The sequence below is a fragment of the Panthera uncia genome, chromosome X (assembly GCF_023721935.1).
Source record: "Panthera uncia isolate 11264 chromosome X, Puncia_PCG_1.0, whole genome shotgun sequence".
Taxonomy (NCBI): Eukaryota; Metazoa; Chordata; class Mammalia; order Carnivora; family Felidae; genus Panthera; species Panthera uncia.
Genome location: NC_064817.1, coordinates 36,571,009 through 36,589,905, shown reverse-complemented (window position 1 = coordinate 36,589,905; position 18,897 = coordinate 36,571,009). Strand labels below are relative to the sequence as shown.

At 45.2% G+C, this 18,897-nt stretch overlaps 1 protein-coding gene across 1 annotated transcript in view; it reads left to right on the top strand.

Annotated features, from left to right (window-relative positions):
- The window catches only part of MAOB (monoamine oxidase B), a 113,069-nt gene that overhangs the window by 67,122 nt on the left and 27,050 nt on the right, over nt 1–18,897 (top strand). The window contains exons 4-5 of the mRNA XM_049643733.1: nt 15,928–16,032; nt 16,736–16,827. Of these exons, the coding sequence (XP_049499690.1) occupies nt 15,928–16,032; nt 16,736–16,827 (197 nt within the window). The remainder of the gene's footprint in view (nt 1–15,927; nt 16,033–16,735; nt 16,828–18,897) is intronic.

Below are 18,897 nucleotides of genomic sequence, written 5' to 3'. Positions count from 1 at the left end.
TCCTATCAGTCAGTCATTGGAAGTGAGCTGCCCAGAGAAGGCGGCCTAACCTTGGACAAAGTGGGTTTTTTTTGCAGCTGGGGTAGTGTCTGAAGGAGGCTAAGAACCAAGGGCTGCCTGCCAGGAATAATGCAAGCAGCCGAAGAAATAACTCCCTTACTTCCAAATGGGGATGTGGGCAAGCTTATCACAACATCCGCCACATTGACCACTGGATAGACCCCTCTCCTCTTGAGGAATTCTAGGCCAAGCTTTACTTATTGGGGCTTCCGTAGACCTTGTCACCTGGCTAACGGGTTGGCTCTGGGCAGAGACGCGTAGGAGTGTCTCATATAAGATAGATGCTAACCGCACTCTCGGTGAAATAGCCCCCTTTCCTCCAAAGACTCCGGGTTTCATCAAGGGATGTTGTAACCATGGTGCAGTCATTCTCTGCTTCCGTGAACCTGCCTCTCCCCAACTAGACTTTGGAACTCCGAGAGGCTGGGACTGTGTCTTACTTCATTTTTGTATCTTCAGAGCATTACATGGTGGCTGTTTCATACCTCGTGGTTAATACATTTTTGCTGAATGAAAGAAGACATTGCCCAAGCGTCAGCAGCACTTAAAATTATGATGCTTAAAAATTATTCCTTAAAAAGGAATGAAATTCTGATACACGCTGCAACACTGGAAAACATGCTAAGTGAAATAAGATACAAAATCCGCTTAAAGAGTTATCTAGAATAGGCAAATTCAGGGCGCCTGGGTGGCTCAGTCGGTTAAGCAACTGACTTCAGCTCAGGTCATGATCTCACGGTCCATGAGTTGGAGCCCCGCGTCGGGCTCTGTGCTGACAGCTCAGAGCCCGGAGCCTGCTTCAGATTCTGTGTCTCCCTCTCTCTCTGCCCCTCCCCGGCTCATGCTCTGTCTCTCTCTGTCTCAAAAACAAATAAAAACATTAAAAAAAAATTTTAGAATAGGCAAATTCATAAAGACAGAAAGTAAAATAGAGGTTACCAGGAATGGAGAGGAGTTAAGATGGCGGAGAAGTAGGGGGAACCCTGGACTTTCCTTGTCCCTCCAACACAGCTCTATTGAGGTCAGGTCACTCAGAACACCCAGGAAATCACTCTGTGGCGTGGCAGAAGGATCTCCACAGTTGAAGGGGAGCAGCTCGGCAGGTGCAAGGTGGGTGGAGGTTACCAGGATGTGATGGGAGGGGGAAATGAGGAGATAGTATTCAGTGGGTATGAAGTTTCTGTTTGGGATGATGAAAATGGATAGTGGCGATGGTTGCACAACATTGTGAATGTACTTAATGGGGTCGGCTAATCTATGCTTCTTAAGACATTCTAGGGCTCCTTTTCTGGGTGCTAACCTTCCTCACCCTGAGTTCAGACGTTACATCAACCATCAGTTTTTTTAAAGCCACTTCATTAAAATAGAATTCACAAAGTATGCAGTTGTCCCGCTTAAAGTGCACAATTCAATGGTTTTTAGTCTATTCAGAGTATGTCAATTTTTACTGGTGGACAACATGTCTACAGAAAAGGAGACCTCCATAAAGGTACAGCTGGATGAATGTCCCCAAAGCGAACACAGCCATGAAGCACCCAGACCAAGAAACAGAACATGATCAGCCCCCAGAAGCTTCCGCACGCTCCCGTGCTGACACTATCCTATCCCCAGGGATAACCACTATCACGACTTCTGTTACTTCGGGAGATTAATTTCGCCTGTTTTAGAACTTTATACAAACGGAATCTTCCAGCCTGTCATCTTTGGCTCTGGCTTCTTTTGTGCATTTATGTCGTGAAATTCATATTTGTTACCATGGGTCATTGTAGATCATTCCCGTTGCTTTATGGTGTTCCACTGTGGGACTATAATTCAATTTAGTCATCCATACTACGATCCGAGGACATTTAACATTCTCGTGTGTTGTTTGGAGAACATTTTCCTGGGCATCAAGAAATGGGCCGTAAGCTACGCACAACATTCAGCTTTAGTAAACATTGCCAAACGGTTTTGCCAAGTGGTTAGACTATGTTACGGTCCCATTATCCAGGTGTAATACTGTCATCACACTTGTAATTTGCAAAATTGTTTTTCATGTTTATTTCTTTTTGAAAGAGAGAGAGCACGTGTGTCAGGAAGGGGAAGAGAGAGAGAGAGAGGGACAAGAGAGAGAGAATCCCAAGCGGGCTCCGCACCGTCAGCTCAGGGCCCAGTGAGAGGCTCGAACCCACGGACCGTGAGATCATGTCCTGAGCTGAGGTCGGACGCATAACTGACTGAGCCACTCAGGCGCCCTGTCATCACACTTTTATAACCTCAAATTCCTGCACTCTTGGCGAAGGACCCACGGGGGCGTGCCAGGCACACTCAGGATTTTATGCAAGGTGGCCTGTATGCGTGCCCTTGACTGGAGAGATTCCATGGTTTTCAACAGATTTGCAGGGAGGCCCTCGTCCCAGAGAAGGTCAAGAACCCTGGCATTGTGATGGCACAGCATTTTGTGTGAGCCAGGACTTCTCCCGGGAAAGCTAACACTGCCGGGTAGTCCTCCTATTTTTGAAAAGTACATTATTCAGGGCCAGAGCATTCTGGAACTTTGCTAGTGCTGGCACATGTTGGGTAATGCGTCGTTCAGAAATTATATGCCCTCAATAGAGGGATGGTATTTATTGGGATATTTTAGATGCCTGTGCTATTTGGTCAAATAAACGCTTATGTGTCTACTAATTCAAAGACTGAAAAAAATTGGCACAGGAAAACAGATTTTAGCTGCGGGCATTATTCTGCTTTGGAAACAACCTCTTGGCTTCAATGGTGTGTCCTTGATGGTTTGCAACGTGATATAGCTGGAAGTGGCTGATGTAAGCAGCACGTGATTAAAGGCATGAAGCTTCATGCCTTTCCAGGGATGCCTGACTCGGTCGGTGGAGCGTGCAACACTTGATCTCAAGAGTTGTGAGTTCGAGCCCCACGTTGGGTGTCGAGGTCACTTAAAAATAAAATCTTTAGGCCAGGGCAGCTGGGTGGCCCAGTTGGTTGAGCGCCTGACTCTTGACTTGGGCTCAGGCCATGATCTCCCGGTCTGTGAGTTTGAACCCCACATCAGGCTCTACGCTGACAGTGCACAGCCTGCTTGTGATTCTGTCTCTCCCTCTCTCTCTGCCCCTTCCCCGCTTGCTCTCTATCTCTCTCTCTCAAAATAAAAAAAAAATTTTTTTGGTTAAAAAAGAAACAAAATCTTTAGGGGAGCCTGAGTGGCTTCATTGGTTTAAGCCTCCACCTCTTGATTTCGGCTCAGGTCATGAACTTGAGGTTTGTGAGATCCAGCCCCATGTCAGGTTTTGCACTGATACGAGGAGCCTGCTTGGGATTGTCTGCCTGTCTGTCTGTCTCTCTCTCTGTCTCTGCCCCTTCCATGCTTGTTTGCTCTCTCTCTCAAAAATAAATAGACATTAACAAAAAAACTCTCCATATTTCTCAACATGCTTATTCTTTGAGGTAAATGTATGAGCTAATTTTGGAGACCCTTCCCTGTGGAACTCAGGGTCTGTCCCCATTGGCAGGTGTATTGACAACAGATTGTGAAGATAAAGAGGACAAAGACATTGATTAGGCCTTTGGGGGGAGGAGTCACAATTTCCAGCTTCCTACTCGGAGAACTTTATGTTTTTAAAAAAGAAATTTTTTTAACGTTTATTTATTTTTGAGACGGAGAGAGACAGAGCATGAACGGGGGAGGGTCAGAGACAGAGGGAGACACAGAATCTGCAACAGGCTCCAGGCTCTGAGCAGTCAGCACAGAGCCCGACGCGGGGCTCGAACTCACGGACCGCGAGATCATGACCTGAGCCGAAGTTGGCCGCTTAACCGACTGAGCCACCCAGGTGCCCCACACTTTATGTTTTTCAGGAGAAATTAATTTTGATTATGTTCAGAAAACACTCAGGGCCCCTCTCCTAAAAACTGTCACACGGGAGGTTAGGTTTCAACATACGAGTGGTGTGGGAAGGACACGAACATTCAATTTCCAGTCACCCGTCTATCCGTCCGTTCCTCCATTCAATCATCCAAAGCTTGTCAAACACTGATTGAATATATAACGCTTGTAAGCGTTATGGGAGCATTCAGATGATTGATTCCTTTCCTGAAGGGACCGGAAAGAGAAGAGATACCCACTCGGAACACCTAGAGAATGCTATCCAGATAACAAAGTGGACAGGTGCTGGCCAACACAGTAGGGGCTCAAAATGGAGTGAACTTTATGTTTAGTGCACCGATTGGGAGTGAGGTGAATTTTGGAAGGCTTCTAGAAGAACCTGTCTTGTGCTGGGCATAGAAAGCTTTGCACCGACGGAGATCAGAAAGCAACGAATCTTCGAGGGAAGAAGCGGCAGTAACGCAGGGGTGACGACGGGCTGCTAAGATCGGGGAAACTTGTCTCCGTGACCAGAGCACAGAGGCCATCTCCTCGGCAGTCACCTCCAGAAACAGACTCAGGTGCCTGGATTTGTTCCAGGGAGCAAGGGCGCATCCCAGTAGCAGGGATGGGATGGAGCTGGCCTCCTTCCTTTCCCTTCTGAAGTTCAGGAATAGGCCCATGTCAGGACACTATTCCCTGCCCTCCCAGAGAGTCCCACGGTTCTCTGTCCTCTTTTATCTTTTCCCTCAAATGTCACCTTCTCAGCGAGGTCTTCCTTGACCACCTTATTAAAATTGCAATCAGGGGCACCTGGGTGGCTCAGTCGGTTAAGTGCCTGACTTCGGCTCAGGTCATGATCTCACGGTTCCTGGGTTCCAGCCCACAGCGTTGGGCTCTGTGCTGTCTCTCAAAAATAAATAAGCATTTAAAAAATAAAAAAATAAAATAAATAAAAATAAGTAAATAACAAGAAGTTAAAATATAAAACTAAATTAATTAAAAAAATTTTTAATAAAAAAGTTTTAATCAAAAAAGAAAAGAATCTCAAGTGGTTACTGGATCGAACTGGCCTTCCAGAGACCTTCTTTAAGTGAACTGAGCAGAGGCTCATAGAGCAGAGACCTAAGTAAGAGCTTGAGCCCTGAATACATGAACCCGAGGTTAAATTCTGTTCTCACTGCATGCAAGCTGTGTGACCTTGAACAAATTACTCAACCTCTCTGTGCTTCAGAACTCATTTGTAAAATGAAACCTACAATAAGCAGCTTACGCACGGAGTTGTTGTGAGCATTAAATTAAATACTTTAATGGAAACTGTTAGCCCTGTGGTGTTTAATAATTATAATTAAGAGGCTGGGAAGCTTCATGATCAAGAGTAGTGGCCTTTGAATGTCTGAATTTATATCCCGCTGCTGCTTATTACTTATGAGACCTTGAGCAAATGGTCATGATTTCATCTGCCTCAGCTTCTCCTTCTGAAAGGGTTGTTGTGAAAATTAATGAGTCAGTACAGGCAAAGTGCCTAAGAGAACAAGGTACACACTCCGTGTTAGCTGTTGTCTTACTGTTTGTTACCATTATTCCTGCAGGGTTTTGCTTAATATCTTAGCCATCACCACCCCCATTTCTCCCTGCATGGACGGTTCCAGGCCTTTCACGGGCTATCGTGCTGCTGGCTGGTTCCAAAGACCTTGCCATTGTCTACCCGCTCCCTCCAGCTTTCCCATGTGGTGATGTAATCAGAAGACAGTGTCAATGCCAGCTCACGGTGCTTAGAAATGTGAACTCAAAGGGGCACCTGGGTGGCTCAGTCAGTTAAGCGTCCGACTTCGGCTCAGGTCATGATCTCGCAGTTCACGAGTTAGGCGTCTGGCTTCAGCTCAGGTCATGATCTCACAATTTGTGAGTTTGAGCTCCACATCAGGCTCTGTGCTGACAGCTCGGAGCGTGGAGCCTGCTTCGGATTCTGTGTCTCCCTTTCTCTTTGCCCCCCCCCCCCCGCCTCAAAAATAAACATAAAAAAAAAGAAATGTGAGCTCATGAACAGAGGAAGAAAACCATTTGCTAAGTAAAGCTTATAGGACTTCCTTCCTCTCTCCCCCATGGGCAAGAATCCGTTTCTTTTCTTCCAAACTGGAAGTATAGACTGACAGTAAAGCTTGGTCCTCCAAATTTGTTTATGGCCTAAGCATAGTCCTTGCCGATAGCTATAAAAGTGACTGAGTTCTGGAGGGCTGGGTGGCCTTCTCTGGCTCCCCGCAGGGAAGGAGGGCAAGATTCCCATGAACAGCAGAGAAAACCCCCTGAGAGGAAAAGGTCACTCTCGAGGAGCTGGATCTAAGAAGAGCCAGGCCACCTGTTCCTACTGGCTGAGACTGAGGTCAGTGCTGGGAATAAAATGGCAGAGGGACTTCCCTGATGGGACAGAAATCAGGATGCAGGGTCTTTGCCTCCAGACAACAAGAGCAGGACATCTGGAGCATTGAGAGTGATATTAGTGATGTGGTGTCACTAAGCCAGCTTGTTTCTGAGAGCTTCTCACCTGCTTTGGTAGGTGGGGAATCCAGAAGGCAGATTTCAGATGTCTTTCCTGAGTCGGCTGAGGCTCACAGACTACAAAATAGGGTCACGTGATCATTAAGTCAGTTGCTTTTTTTTTTTTTTTATAATGCTCATTTATTTATTTTGAGAGAGAGAGAGAGAGCAAGGGAGGGGCAGAGAAAGGGAGAAAGAGAATCCCAAGCAGGCTCTACACTATCAGCACGGAGCCGGACTCGGGGCTCAAACTCAGGAGCAGTGAGATCATGACCTGAGCCAAAATCAGGACTCAGACCCTTAACGAACTGAGCCACCCAGGCGCCCCTGAACTGTTTTTCTTAACACAAGCACTGATGGCATAAATTTCACTTAACATCTGCTTGGAATATTGTGTTTTCTTTTTCTTTTGTTTTGAGGCGTATTTTGATTTACCGTTTGATTTCTTATTTGACCTGTTGCTTGTGCAATAGTGTGCTGCTTAATATTTACATATTAAATATTTAATATTTACATTGTCAATTTTCCAGCTCTGTTTTATTGTCGGTCTTTAGTTTTTGTGGTTGGAAAATGTACTTGGTATGGTTTCAGTCTTCTTAAATTTATAATATTTGTTATGTCTCTTTTTATGTGATTTAACTGGGGGATTCTTCTGTGTGTACTTGAGGAAAATGTGTTTTCTATTTTTCTTGGGTGGAATGTTTTATATATATATATATATATCTTTTAGAACCAAGTAAAAAGTCTTCATGCCAAGAATTTTCGATTCTAAGAATTTATCCAAAGGAGGTTAATCAAAAATATGGATGTGGATGTATGGGTAAGAGGTGGGTGGTTGTGTAAATGACGGGACGTTTATCATGATCACAAAGCCATCAGCAACATCTGTTTAATGAGCACATTTTGTTTGCTATGTATAAACTCACTTAATGCCTATAAAGCCCCTGTGAGATGGGTGCCATTATTCCAAATCTACAGTTAAGAGAACATAAATGTCAAGCGACTAGCCTGTAGTCACACAGCTATCAAGTTTCAAGAGTCCATTTAAGTCAGTTGTGTTGGCCTCTTAAAAGCCATCCTGTGTCCCTTGCGGTGCTCTTCAAACTTTTACATTCTTTAAAAAATTTTGTTAATGTTTATTTATTTTTGAGAGACAGAGAGACACAGAGTGAGTGGGGGAGGGGCAGAGAGAGAAGGAGGCACAGAATCCGAAGCAGGCTCCGGGCTCCGAGCTGTCAGCACAGAGCCCGATGTGGGGCTCGAACCCACAAACTGCGAGATTATGACCTGAGCCGAAGTCGAACGCCCAACCGACTGAGCCACTCAGGTGCTCCCAAACTTTTACCTTCCTAAACATGAAGAACTTCGAGTAGCTTTTGCCCATGTGACTCTGTCTACCTTTACTATATTAGAAATTAAAATTGAGGATTGTTTGAATATTAATTCACCGAAAATAACAATAACCCGATTACTGTCTGATATAACATATTTGTACGAAATGCACAGTTTCCAAAACAAAAAAAAATGCGTGAGTGGCATCGATTTACATTCTGCATATCTTTTTCACGTCTGCTTGATAGCTGAGAGCTGGATTCTCGTATCTGTGTTGGCATTCAGTCCATTGCAGCGTGTTGTTTGGGTTGAAATAAATAAAGGAAGTCTTCCTTCACATGTGCTTGGAAAAGGGAGACCCTCACAGACTCTCTGAATGTACTTTAGGGAGCCCGAGGGGGTCCTTGGATCACAGTTTGAGAAACTCCTGGTCTCTGCGTGGTGTGGAATGTTACGTAATCATCAAGGGAAGTATGCTTCTCGGGGACATAAATGACATGGGAAGTGTTGAGGATACGGTATTGACTGGATGCTAGCAGGGCGGTAATTGTGTGGACGGTAGGGCCTCAAGTGTAGAATTGTGAAAATACATGAAAGAATGCAAGAAACATAGCTGAAATGTTCATACCCACTATAGATTTCCGCTTGGTGGGATTTCAGGAATACCTACTGTTTCTTTATTTTCTTTGTCATGTAAAACTCCTGTAGTAGAACACACACACATATACACATCCCTATGATGTGTCACATCAAGCATGGTTCCTGGGATTCACCTTCTCCCCACCAGCAAGATGTATGCCTTTCAGCCATGAAGTGACCCCCAAAGAGCTTGGACTGCTCTGTACCATGTGTTTGCCGCTCACTTCGCTCCACTGTTTATTCTAGAAAGCCCGTAAGACAACGTGCCTTGGTCTCAAATCCTTCCTCATGGTGCTTGCTACGATGCTTACTCAACTTGTATCACGGGGTGGGGCGCCTCGGTGGCTCAGTCGGTTAAACGTCCAACTCCTGATTTCAGCTCAGGTCACGATCTCACGGTTCGTGAGATCAAGCCCCGCATTGGGCTGTCTGCTAACAGTGCGGAGCCTGCTTGGGGTTCTCTCTCCCTTTCTCTCTGCCCTCCTCAGCTTGTTCTCTCTCTCTCTTTCTCTGTCAAAAAAATAAATAAACAGGGGCGCCTGGGTGGCAAAGTCGGTTGGGTGTCCGACTTTGGCTCAGGTCATGATCTCGTGGTTTGTGAGTTCGAGCCCCGCGTCAGGCTCTATGCTGACAGCTCGGAGCCTGAAGACTGCTTCGGATTCTGTGTCTCCCTCCCTCTGTCCGTCCCCGACTCGTGCTCTGTTTCTGTCTCCTAAAAATAAATAAACATTAAAAAAATGTTTTTTAACAAAAAAATTTTTTAAATAAATAAATAAACCAAAAAAAGTTTTTCAATTTGTATTGCAGGGATTTTGATATTAGCCACCAATATATACTTACTGGCTGGTGGATGGCTCATGATGATTTGCCAGACATTTCCCATCCATTCCCCGCTACACTCACTGTGACTGTGACAGAAAGAGATAAAGCCACAAGCAGATGGAACAGTCACCCCTTCCATGGGAAGAAAAAACCACCACCACCAAAAAACCCTTAGGACCAAGATGGAGGGAAAGAAAATAGTACTCAGCCAAACAGTTGAGCTCTCTGGGGGTTTTGTGTGTGTGTTTGTCTTCAGCAACACTTTGGTTCTGCCAGAAATCACCAGCGCGGGGCTTAAAGAAAAGTACAAACAAGCCCAGCAGAATTGGTTAGTTGGGGTCTGCTGCATCACTGCCAGGATCTGCACCAATGGCCAGGGCTGCTCCTGGGAACATAAAGACAGTTGTTTCAAAATCTGAGAACTCTAAAGACGCCTGGGGGGCTCAGTCGATTAAGCGTCTGACCTCGGCTCAGGTCACGATCTTGCGGTTCATGGGTTTGAGCTCCGCGTCGGGCTCTGTGCTGACAGCTCAGAGCCTGGAGCCTGCTTAGGATTTGGTCTCCTTCTCTCTTTCTGCCCGTCCCCTGCTCGCGTGCTCAAAAATAAATATTTTTTTAAAATCTGAGAACTCTATTCTGACTCATGCATGGAGCTTGCCCTGGGGAAAGGTGAAGAACACCTTTTGGGTGAGGGTAGAGTTTCTGATCCCCTTCGGCCACACTGAGGAGTCTAGGGAGATGTCTTTGTTTCCCAGTCTTGGATGCACTCTGCCCCTGGTAGGTAGCCTGACTTGCTTCTTGAATACTGAAGTTCTGTCCCTCACCCTCTTTCCTTAAGTACCTCGTGCGCATGGTGGGAAGGGGGTCAGGGGCTGGCACTCCTCTCCTGGCAGGAATTGGCAACCGCCAGAGTAGGTCTGGGCTCAGTGGCAGACTTGAAAAGAAGAAGGTTGGGGCACCTGGGTGGCTCAGTTGGTTAAGTGTCCGACTTCAGCTCAGGTCACGATCTCATGGTTCGTGGGTTTGAGCCCCACGTAGGACTCTGTGCTGACAGTTCAGAGCCTGGAACCTGCTTCAGATTATGTGCCTCCTTCTCTCTCTGCCCCTCCTCTGCTCGCACTCTCTCTCTCTCAAAAATAAAATAAACACTAAAAAAATTAAAAGAAAAAAAGTAGGAAGTTAATAATAGTGTTAAGAAATCTGCTCTACACTGAATGTGGCTCCCCCAAATTCACATGTTGAAATCCTGACCCACAATGCGAAAGCATGAGGAGATGGGGCCTTTGGGAGTGACTGGGTCCTGAGCTGGAGCCCTCCCGAATGAGCTCAGTGCCCTTATAAAATTATGAAACCCCAGGGAGATAGATCCCTTGTCTCTTCTGCCATGGGAGGACACAGCAAGAAGACCGCCATCTATAAACCGTGAAGCGGCCCCCACCAGACACTTAAGCTGCCAGCACCTTGATCTTGGACTTCCCAGCCTCCAGAACCGTGGGAGAGAAATATCTATGGTACTTTGTTATGGCAGCCCAAAAGGACTAAGAAAAAAAACCTAAGTACAAACGATCATTGTGGGAGTTGAGGACGTTGGGTGTCGAGCAAATAGCCAGTTCAAGGTCCTACTGCTGAGATGAACTCACCTGTCCATCGCAACAGTCCCCAGGCATGCGGAGGTTAGGATCACGACAGTAGCAGCTGCAGCAATAGCAACACAACATTTATGGAGAACCTCCCACGTGCTGGCCACCGTCCAAAGTGACTTACGTGGCTCAGCTCACTTCATTGTCCCAGCACATCCTTGAGGAAGCTGCTGTCGTTCCGTTTTACACACGGCTAGACTGAGGCCCAGAGAGGCTAAGCAACTTAACACAGCTGGGGACTGGCAGACAGACCCATCACTTGACCGAGGTAGGCCAACTGCAGAGCCCATGCTCTTACAGCTGAGATCCCAGGGGGTGACACAGAATGAGAAATACACGAAGCTGGTGCAGTGGAGACAGTGGCAGATGAATGGTAAATGGAGAGCTCTGGGACACTGAGAAGGCTCCCTAACCCAGCCGTTTAAGGTAATCTGGGCATACTTCCTGGAGGAAGGTGATGCGGCCAACAGATGTTGAGTTGGAAAGGTGCCATCTGGGGCCCAAGGAGATTAGGCAACTCACTTGCTCTGTGTCAATCAACTTAGGAAAAGGCAAAGCCGGAACGGGGACTCAGGCGTCCTTTGTGGAGAGTGATCCCGTGGGTCAGTCACAGATCTCCACTATGTTCTGTGTGCTGAACACTGATACAGGCATAAGGAGAGGTTTTAAAAAGTCAGCATGTAAATTGTATGATATGGTAGAAGAATTATATCCCAATAGAGCTGTTTTTTTTTTTTTTTAAGTCAGCATACCTGGAGCAGCCAGAAGCTGCTTCCTTTTTGTTTTTTAATTTTTTTTAACGTTTACTTATTTTTGACAGAGAGCGAGAGAGAGACAGAGCATGAGCGGGGAAGGGACAGGGAGAAGAGGGAGACACAGAATCTGAAGCAGGCTCCCGGCTCTGAACCATCAGCACAGAGCCTGACGTGGGGCTCGAACTCACAAACTGCAAGATCGTGACCCGAGCCAAAGTTGGACACTTAACTGACCGAGCCATCTGGGCACCCACTACTTTTTTTTTTTTTTTTAATTTTAACTTTATTTTAGAGAGAGAGAGAGCACGAGCAGGGGAAAGGGCAGAAGGGGCGAGAGAGAGAGAGAGAGAGAGAGAGAGAGAGAGAGAGAATCCCAGGCAGGCTCCACGCACAGCATGAGTCCTACGAAGGGCTCAAGCCCATGACCCAGGAATCATGACCTGACCCAAAATCAAGAGTTGGACACTCAACCAACTGAGCCACTCAGGCACCCCCCAGGAGTTGCTTCTAAATACCATTCTTTTCCTAAAAGGAATGAAGTCTCCTTGAAAAAAACAGCAGATCGTAGGGTTGAGGCAGAGTTAATAGAAGAAGAGGCCAGAGAATCTTCTAGTGCCAGAAGTGCCCAAGAAACAAAACGATGGGGTCATTGCAAAGGACACAAGAGCCAGCCTGAATGAGCTCCCTGTGGACACGAGTGGAACAATTAGAACAAAATAAATAATACAGTATTAGATTACAATCCAGAGTATGAAGCAAATATATGAGTCCATAGTGATGCAAATAGGTGATTGAACAAATAAATAACAAGGGGGAAGGAGGCAAATCTTCCTTAGAGAAGAATTTTAATTTTTTTTAGCGTTTACTTATTTTTGAGACAGAGAGAGACAGAGCATGAACGGGGGAAGGGCAGAGAGAGAAGGAGACACAGAATCTGAAACAGGCTCCAGGCTCCGAGCCGTCAGCACAGAGCCCGACGCAGGGCTTGAACTCAAGAGCCGTGAGATCATGACCTGAGCCATGTCAGACGCTTAACTGACTGAGCCACCCGGGAGCGCCCCCCCTCTCCTATCTCCTCTTGAGGTTGGACTGAAATTAGCGACTCTCTTCCAAAGGACAGAGCATGGAAAGGGGAAAATGGTAAGTTTACAGTGGAGAAAGCAGACAGGAGCCACCCTTAACCAAGGGATCAAGATTAATATCATCAGTGGTAAGTCATGTGCTTCTGAATGAGGTGATGAGAAGGGCACTTTGCAAGAGAGTAGTTCTCATCACAAGGAAAAACCCAGTTTTGTCTTTTTTTGGTGTCTATATAAGGCGATAGGTGTTAACTAAACTTAACTATGTAATCACTTCATAGCATATGTAAATCAAGTCATTAGGCTGTACATTTTAAACTTCCACAGAGTTTTATGTCAATTATATCTCAGTAGAACTGAAAGAAGGAGCACCTGCGTGGCTCAGTTAAGCATCCAACCTCGGCTCGGGTCACGATCTTGCAGTTTGGGAGTTCGAGCCCCGTGTTGGGCTCTGGGCTGACCGCTCAGAGCCCGCTTCAGATCCTCTCTCTCTGCCTCTCTCCCCCCTCTCTCTTTCTTTCTCTCTCAAAAATAAATATTATTAAAAACTGAAAGAAGACATGTAAACTTAACAAACCAGAAGTGACGGTTGTGTGACCACAAATTAAAGTTACTATTTTGGGGGCGCCTCCAGAGGCCCAGGCAGCTAAGCTTCCGACTTGGCTCAGGTCACGATCTCGCAGTTCGTGGGTTCAAGCCCCGTGTCAGGCTCTGTGCTGACAGATTAGAGGTTGAAGTCTGCCTCAGATTCTGTGTCTCCCTCTCTCCCTGCCCCTCCCCTACTCGTGATCTGTCTCTCTCTCTCTCTCTCTCCCTCAAAAATAAACAAAACATTAAAAAAAATAAAGTTACTATTTTGTTTTGTGTGACAATAAAGAAAGGGAGGGGCAGGAATTGACTGGCAAGGGACAAAGGAGAACTTTCTATGGGGTGATGGGAATGTTTTCTATCTTGATCATGGTGGTAGTGACATGGGTGCATACATGTGTCAAAACTCCCCAAATTGTACATTTAAAATGGTTGCATTGTATGTAAATTATGCCTTAATAAAGTTAATTAAAAACTGTGATGGTTAATGTGTTAACTTGGCTGGGCCACAATAACAATATTTGGTCAAACACTATCCTAGATGTTTCCATGAAGGTATTTTTAGGTGAGATTAACATTGAAATCAGTAGACTTTGAGGGGGGGCGGTGCCTGGGTGGCCCAGTGAGTTAAGCGTCCTTCTTCAGCTCAGGTCATGATCTCATGGTTTGTGGGTTCAAGCCCCGTGTCAGGCTCTGTGCTGACAGCTCAGAGCCTGGAGCCTGCTTGGGATTCTGTGTCTCCCTCTGTCTCTGCCCTTCCCCTGCTCTCTCCCTCTCTCTCTCTCTCTCTTTCATACACACACACACACACACACACATAAACATTAAAAAATTAAAAAAAAAGAAATCAGTAGACTTTGAGTAAAGTAGATGAGCCTCCATAATGAGAGTGGGCCTCATCTAATCAGTCGAAGGCCTTAATAGAAAAAGACCACGGTCCTGGAAGGAAGAGGAAATTCTGCCAGCAGACAGCCTTTGGGCATGAAGTGCAGTTCTCTGGCTCTCCAACCTGCTGGCCTACCCTGCAGATTTTGGACTTGACAAGCCTCCACAATTGTGTGAGCCAATTTTTTAAAATAAATCTCCTTCTCCACACCCTGCCATACACACACACACACACACACACACACACACACACACACACAATGGTCTTGGTTCTGTTTCTCTGGAGAACTCTACATAACACAAGAAGTAAGCCTGCATCATAAATCTTCCCTGAGAACTTTACAGCCTCGTTCGAAAGAGAAGACCAGCATGACCACAGAATGAATACAAGAATGAGCACGAAATGTTTTCTCATTTCCCAATTCATTTCTCTGCCTACAAAATCAGTGTGAGATGAGTCTTTCCTGACCGACTCAGAGTTACGGTGACATTTTGGCTGACCATGGACCTTGAGTTATCCCACGTTGGGTGAAAGATGATATCAGAAGCACAGCCTGACTTGTGACTCAGGCTTTCAGGTTAATCCAAGGTGCTTTTTGTGCGTGTCCCCAACTGCCATTGGTTAAACTTCCCAGAGATGATTTACAGGCTGTCTTATCACTAATCTTTGGAGAAATGTGTGTCCTTTATCTCTGTGTTGAGGTGTCCCTACCCTGCTGGGAGAACCAGGTAGTATAAATATGTTCCCAAGAGAGGCTTGAAATTGTCTCTTGTTGGGGCGCCTGAGTGGCTCAGTCGGTTGAGCGTCCAACTTCGGCTCAGGTCATGATCTCACGGTTCGTGGGTTCGAGGCCCGCATCAGGCTCTGTGCTGACAGCTCAGAGCCTGGAGCCTGCTTTGGATTCTGTGTTTCCCTCTCTGTCTGCCCCTCCCCCACTCACGCTCTGTCTCAAAAATAAACATTAAAAGAAAAAAGAAATTGTCTCTTCTTTCTTTCTTTTTTTTTTAATTTTAGAGGGGGTGGGGAGCAGGTGGAGGGAGGGAGAGAGAGAGAGAGAGAGGGAGAGAGAATCTTAAGCAGGCTCCACACTTAGCATGGAGCCTGACAAGGGGCTCAATCCCATGACCCCGAGATCATGACCTGAGCCGAAATCACGAATTGGACGATTAACCAACTCAACCACCCAGGTGCCTCTGAATTGTCTCTTCTTTCTGCTTTGACCTTGAAATTCCTCCGGGAACTCCTTGTTGACCTAGCACCTATGATTGCTTGGAAAAGCTTGCTGGGCTCTGTCTTATGGCTCTTCCTACATATGCTTACATCCTTACAATCGGTTTTTCATCTTCTTCTACCTTGTGTAACATTTATAGTTGTAATTTTCTGATCCTCCAGACCCATAGGGTCCCATCACTCTGAGGTATTTGCAAGTATCACTGGCAAATGAGATAACTTTTGGTAACCCCACTAATGTACCGGCATTTAAATTTTTCGTGGTAGGGGTTCTAATTTCAGAGAGAAACCTTTTTATTGTTTTTTTTTGGGGGGGGGTTGGCACCAAATTTATTTAGGTAACAGAGAATTGAGCTGGAAATTTCTATGCTGAAGAGCTAAGTAGGGTTCTAAGGATACAAGGAATTAAAACGCTTAAGTGTATGTCACAAATTGACAAGGAATTTGAGTATTTTTACATTATAGTGAATGTTTCCTTTTAAAAATACCTTATATCTCACAGGGCAAATCATACCCCTTCAGGGGCCCCTTCCCACCTGTGTGGAACCCAATTGTGTACCTAGATCATAACAACCTGTGGAGGACGATGGATGACATGGGACGAGAGGTAAAGCTCACTAAAGCTTCTTTGACTGCATTTGTATTTTTCATAAGCTTAGTCCTTAAGAGAAGGAAGGGATTATGTATCAGCAACGCCTAGTGTATGGCTTCGTACAGAAGGTATCTCCGTGCAGATTTACGAAATGGGCGAATGAACCTGTTTCTACCCTCTAAACGAGTAAGACGTCCACCAGAGTGCTGTCTGTGTATCACCGGTGAGGGGGGGAGAAGACGATATACCACTCAGCCTTCCTGGCAGGACGTTTCTAATTTAGAAAGTCCTCAGGACATAGCAGAATAAGACTCCTAAGGTCTTTTGACACACACGGAGCTTGACCTGCAACTCCAATTTAGGTGTGACTTAGTACGCCTGTCTGGTCCTGGTTAAAGAGCTAAATTTATGAATGCTGCCTCTAAAGGAGTAACTTGGTCATCGACTTTTGCAAGTGGCCCGATTTCAACGTAGCCTCCGTTGATTGTGCGGGGCGTGTTACCGGAAATTAAATATGGATCCGGTGGTGTAGACCGATAATAGGAACGCTACACAAACCGCTTCAGTCAGGCAGTAAAAATCCTTACTGGGAGAATTTGGAAAGCTTACGTTTTCTTTCTTCAAGGTAGAGTTTTTAATACTATTGAGAGCGCTATTTAAAATGGAAAGTTACATTTGTGTTTCCCCCCCCCCTCCCCGAACCCTTACCTGAGTGTAGATCCCCAGTGATGCCCCGTGGAAGGCACCCCTTGCAGAGGAGTGGGACCACATGACCATGAAGGAGCTGCTAGACAAGATCTGCTGGACAGAGTAAGACTCCCCACGCAGGCATTTACTCCGACCGTCTTTCAGGTTTATTTAGCGGCACCATTCAATGGCTCTGGAACTGCTTTGTGTCTAAAACCATGGCATTCGGCCCCATGGAATGCTGAGAAATTTTGGAAGTGGCTTCGGTCCTGAAGATGTCTAGACATCTTTAGAATAGCTATGCATCACAGAGGGGGTATTACCCCCCACCAAAAGTCCTCAGAACAGACCAGAATGTGCCACCATCTTTATGTAGAACAACTTATGGGGCGCCTGGGTGGCTCAGTCGGTTAAGTGTCCGACTTCAGCTCGGGTCATGAACTCACAGTCCGTGAGTTCAAGCCCCGAGTCGGGCTCTGTGTTGACAGCTCAGAGCCTGGAGCCTGCTTTGGATTCTGTGTCTCCCTCTCTCTCTTCCCCATCCCCACTCATGCTCTGTCTCTCTCTGTCTCAAAAATAAATAAAAACATTAAAAAAAAATTAAAAAAAAAAGAAGGACAGAGAAAAGAAGAGCAGGAGAAAGGCATACAGGGAGAAGGGGAAAAAGAAGGAGATTCAAAGCATTAATTTTAAAAGGGAAAATTTATATGTTCCCAAAACAAAAGATTGGTTAAATTAATAATGGGGCACCCAAGAACTAGAATACTCTGGTCTTTTAAAATCATGTTGTAGGGGCTCCTGGGTGGCTCAGTGGGTTAAGTGTCCCACCTCTTGATTTCAGTTCAGGTTATGATCTCAGAGTCCGTGGGTTTGTGTCCTGTGTCCGGTTCTGCACCGATGGTGTGGAGTCCACTTGGGATTCTCTCTCTCCTCCTCTGTCCCTCCCCCTTGCGCGCATGCACGCACACAAAAAAAGTTTTTTTGATCATGTCGTGGAAAAATATTTAATGGCTTGGAAAAACTTTATAATATTAAACACATATATGATCTCATTTTTAAAGAGGAAACTATATATGTAATGCAAAAGCGATGGACATCCATCAAAATGTTTTTAATACTGAATACTACAGCGCAAACATTGATCCATGTCATTAAAAATGCCTCATTAACTATCATATATTATGGTTGCAGAATATTCCATGGAAAGCAAGTGCTATAGTGCATTTATCCTTTATCTTCCTGATGGACATTTTGGTCACCTCCAGTTTTTCATAATTTTTATTATTATAGAATATTCTGTTCAAAACATCTCTGTGCTTCTCTGATATTTTCAACCTTTGAAAACAACCAATTCTGGAATAGTAAAATCCTTTCATTATCATGAAATCAATGCCTATTATTAATGATATCTTTAAAAAAAAATTTTTTTTACATTTATTTATTTTTGAGAGACAGAGAGAGACAGAGCACACGTGGGGGTGGGGCAGAGAGAGAGGGAGACACAGAATCCGAAGCAGGCTCCAGGCTCCGAGCTGTCGGCACAGAGCCCGACGTGGGGCTCGAACTCACAAACCGTGAGATCGTGACGTGAGCTGAAGTCGGACGCTCAACTGACTGAGCCACCCAGGCGCCCCAAATGATATCTTTTTAAACGCTTAAGCTATTTACCGCGTTTTTTTGAGAATGCAGTTTGCAATACAACTTATTTGTATTGTAGTCCAATTTCAATATTTTAAATTCTATACATTAGATTTTCAAAATATAGTGAGGATTTAGTTATCTGCATTTATTTTATAACTTCCATTACAAAACGCTTTTCATAAAGTCAGTAAGGTTTTTTCTTTTCCAAGAGAGCTTTGAAGCTCCTTGAAGAAGGCACGCATTGTATTTCCTTGGGATTATAGAGATCTGACTTTTTCTACCATAGGCCTTGGCCTAAACCCCCCATTCGTGAATATTCTAGGTTGTTGGTTGACAAAATAAAACACTCTGAGATACTAAGATTATATGAACACAAGGTAATTTTTAAATTTTTCTAGGCAAGATCTACGTGGTATCATTTTCTTGTTTTAAAGGAGATAATCCCCAAAACATCCAACTTATTGTTACTCAAACTAAAGCACAGTTATATGTTCCAAGAATAATGTTGATCAGTCTTCCAGTTATTACCATTTAAAAAGTGTTTTTCAAAAA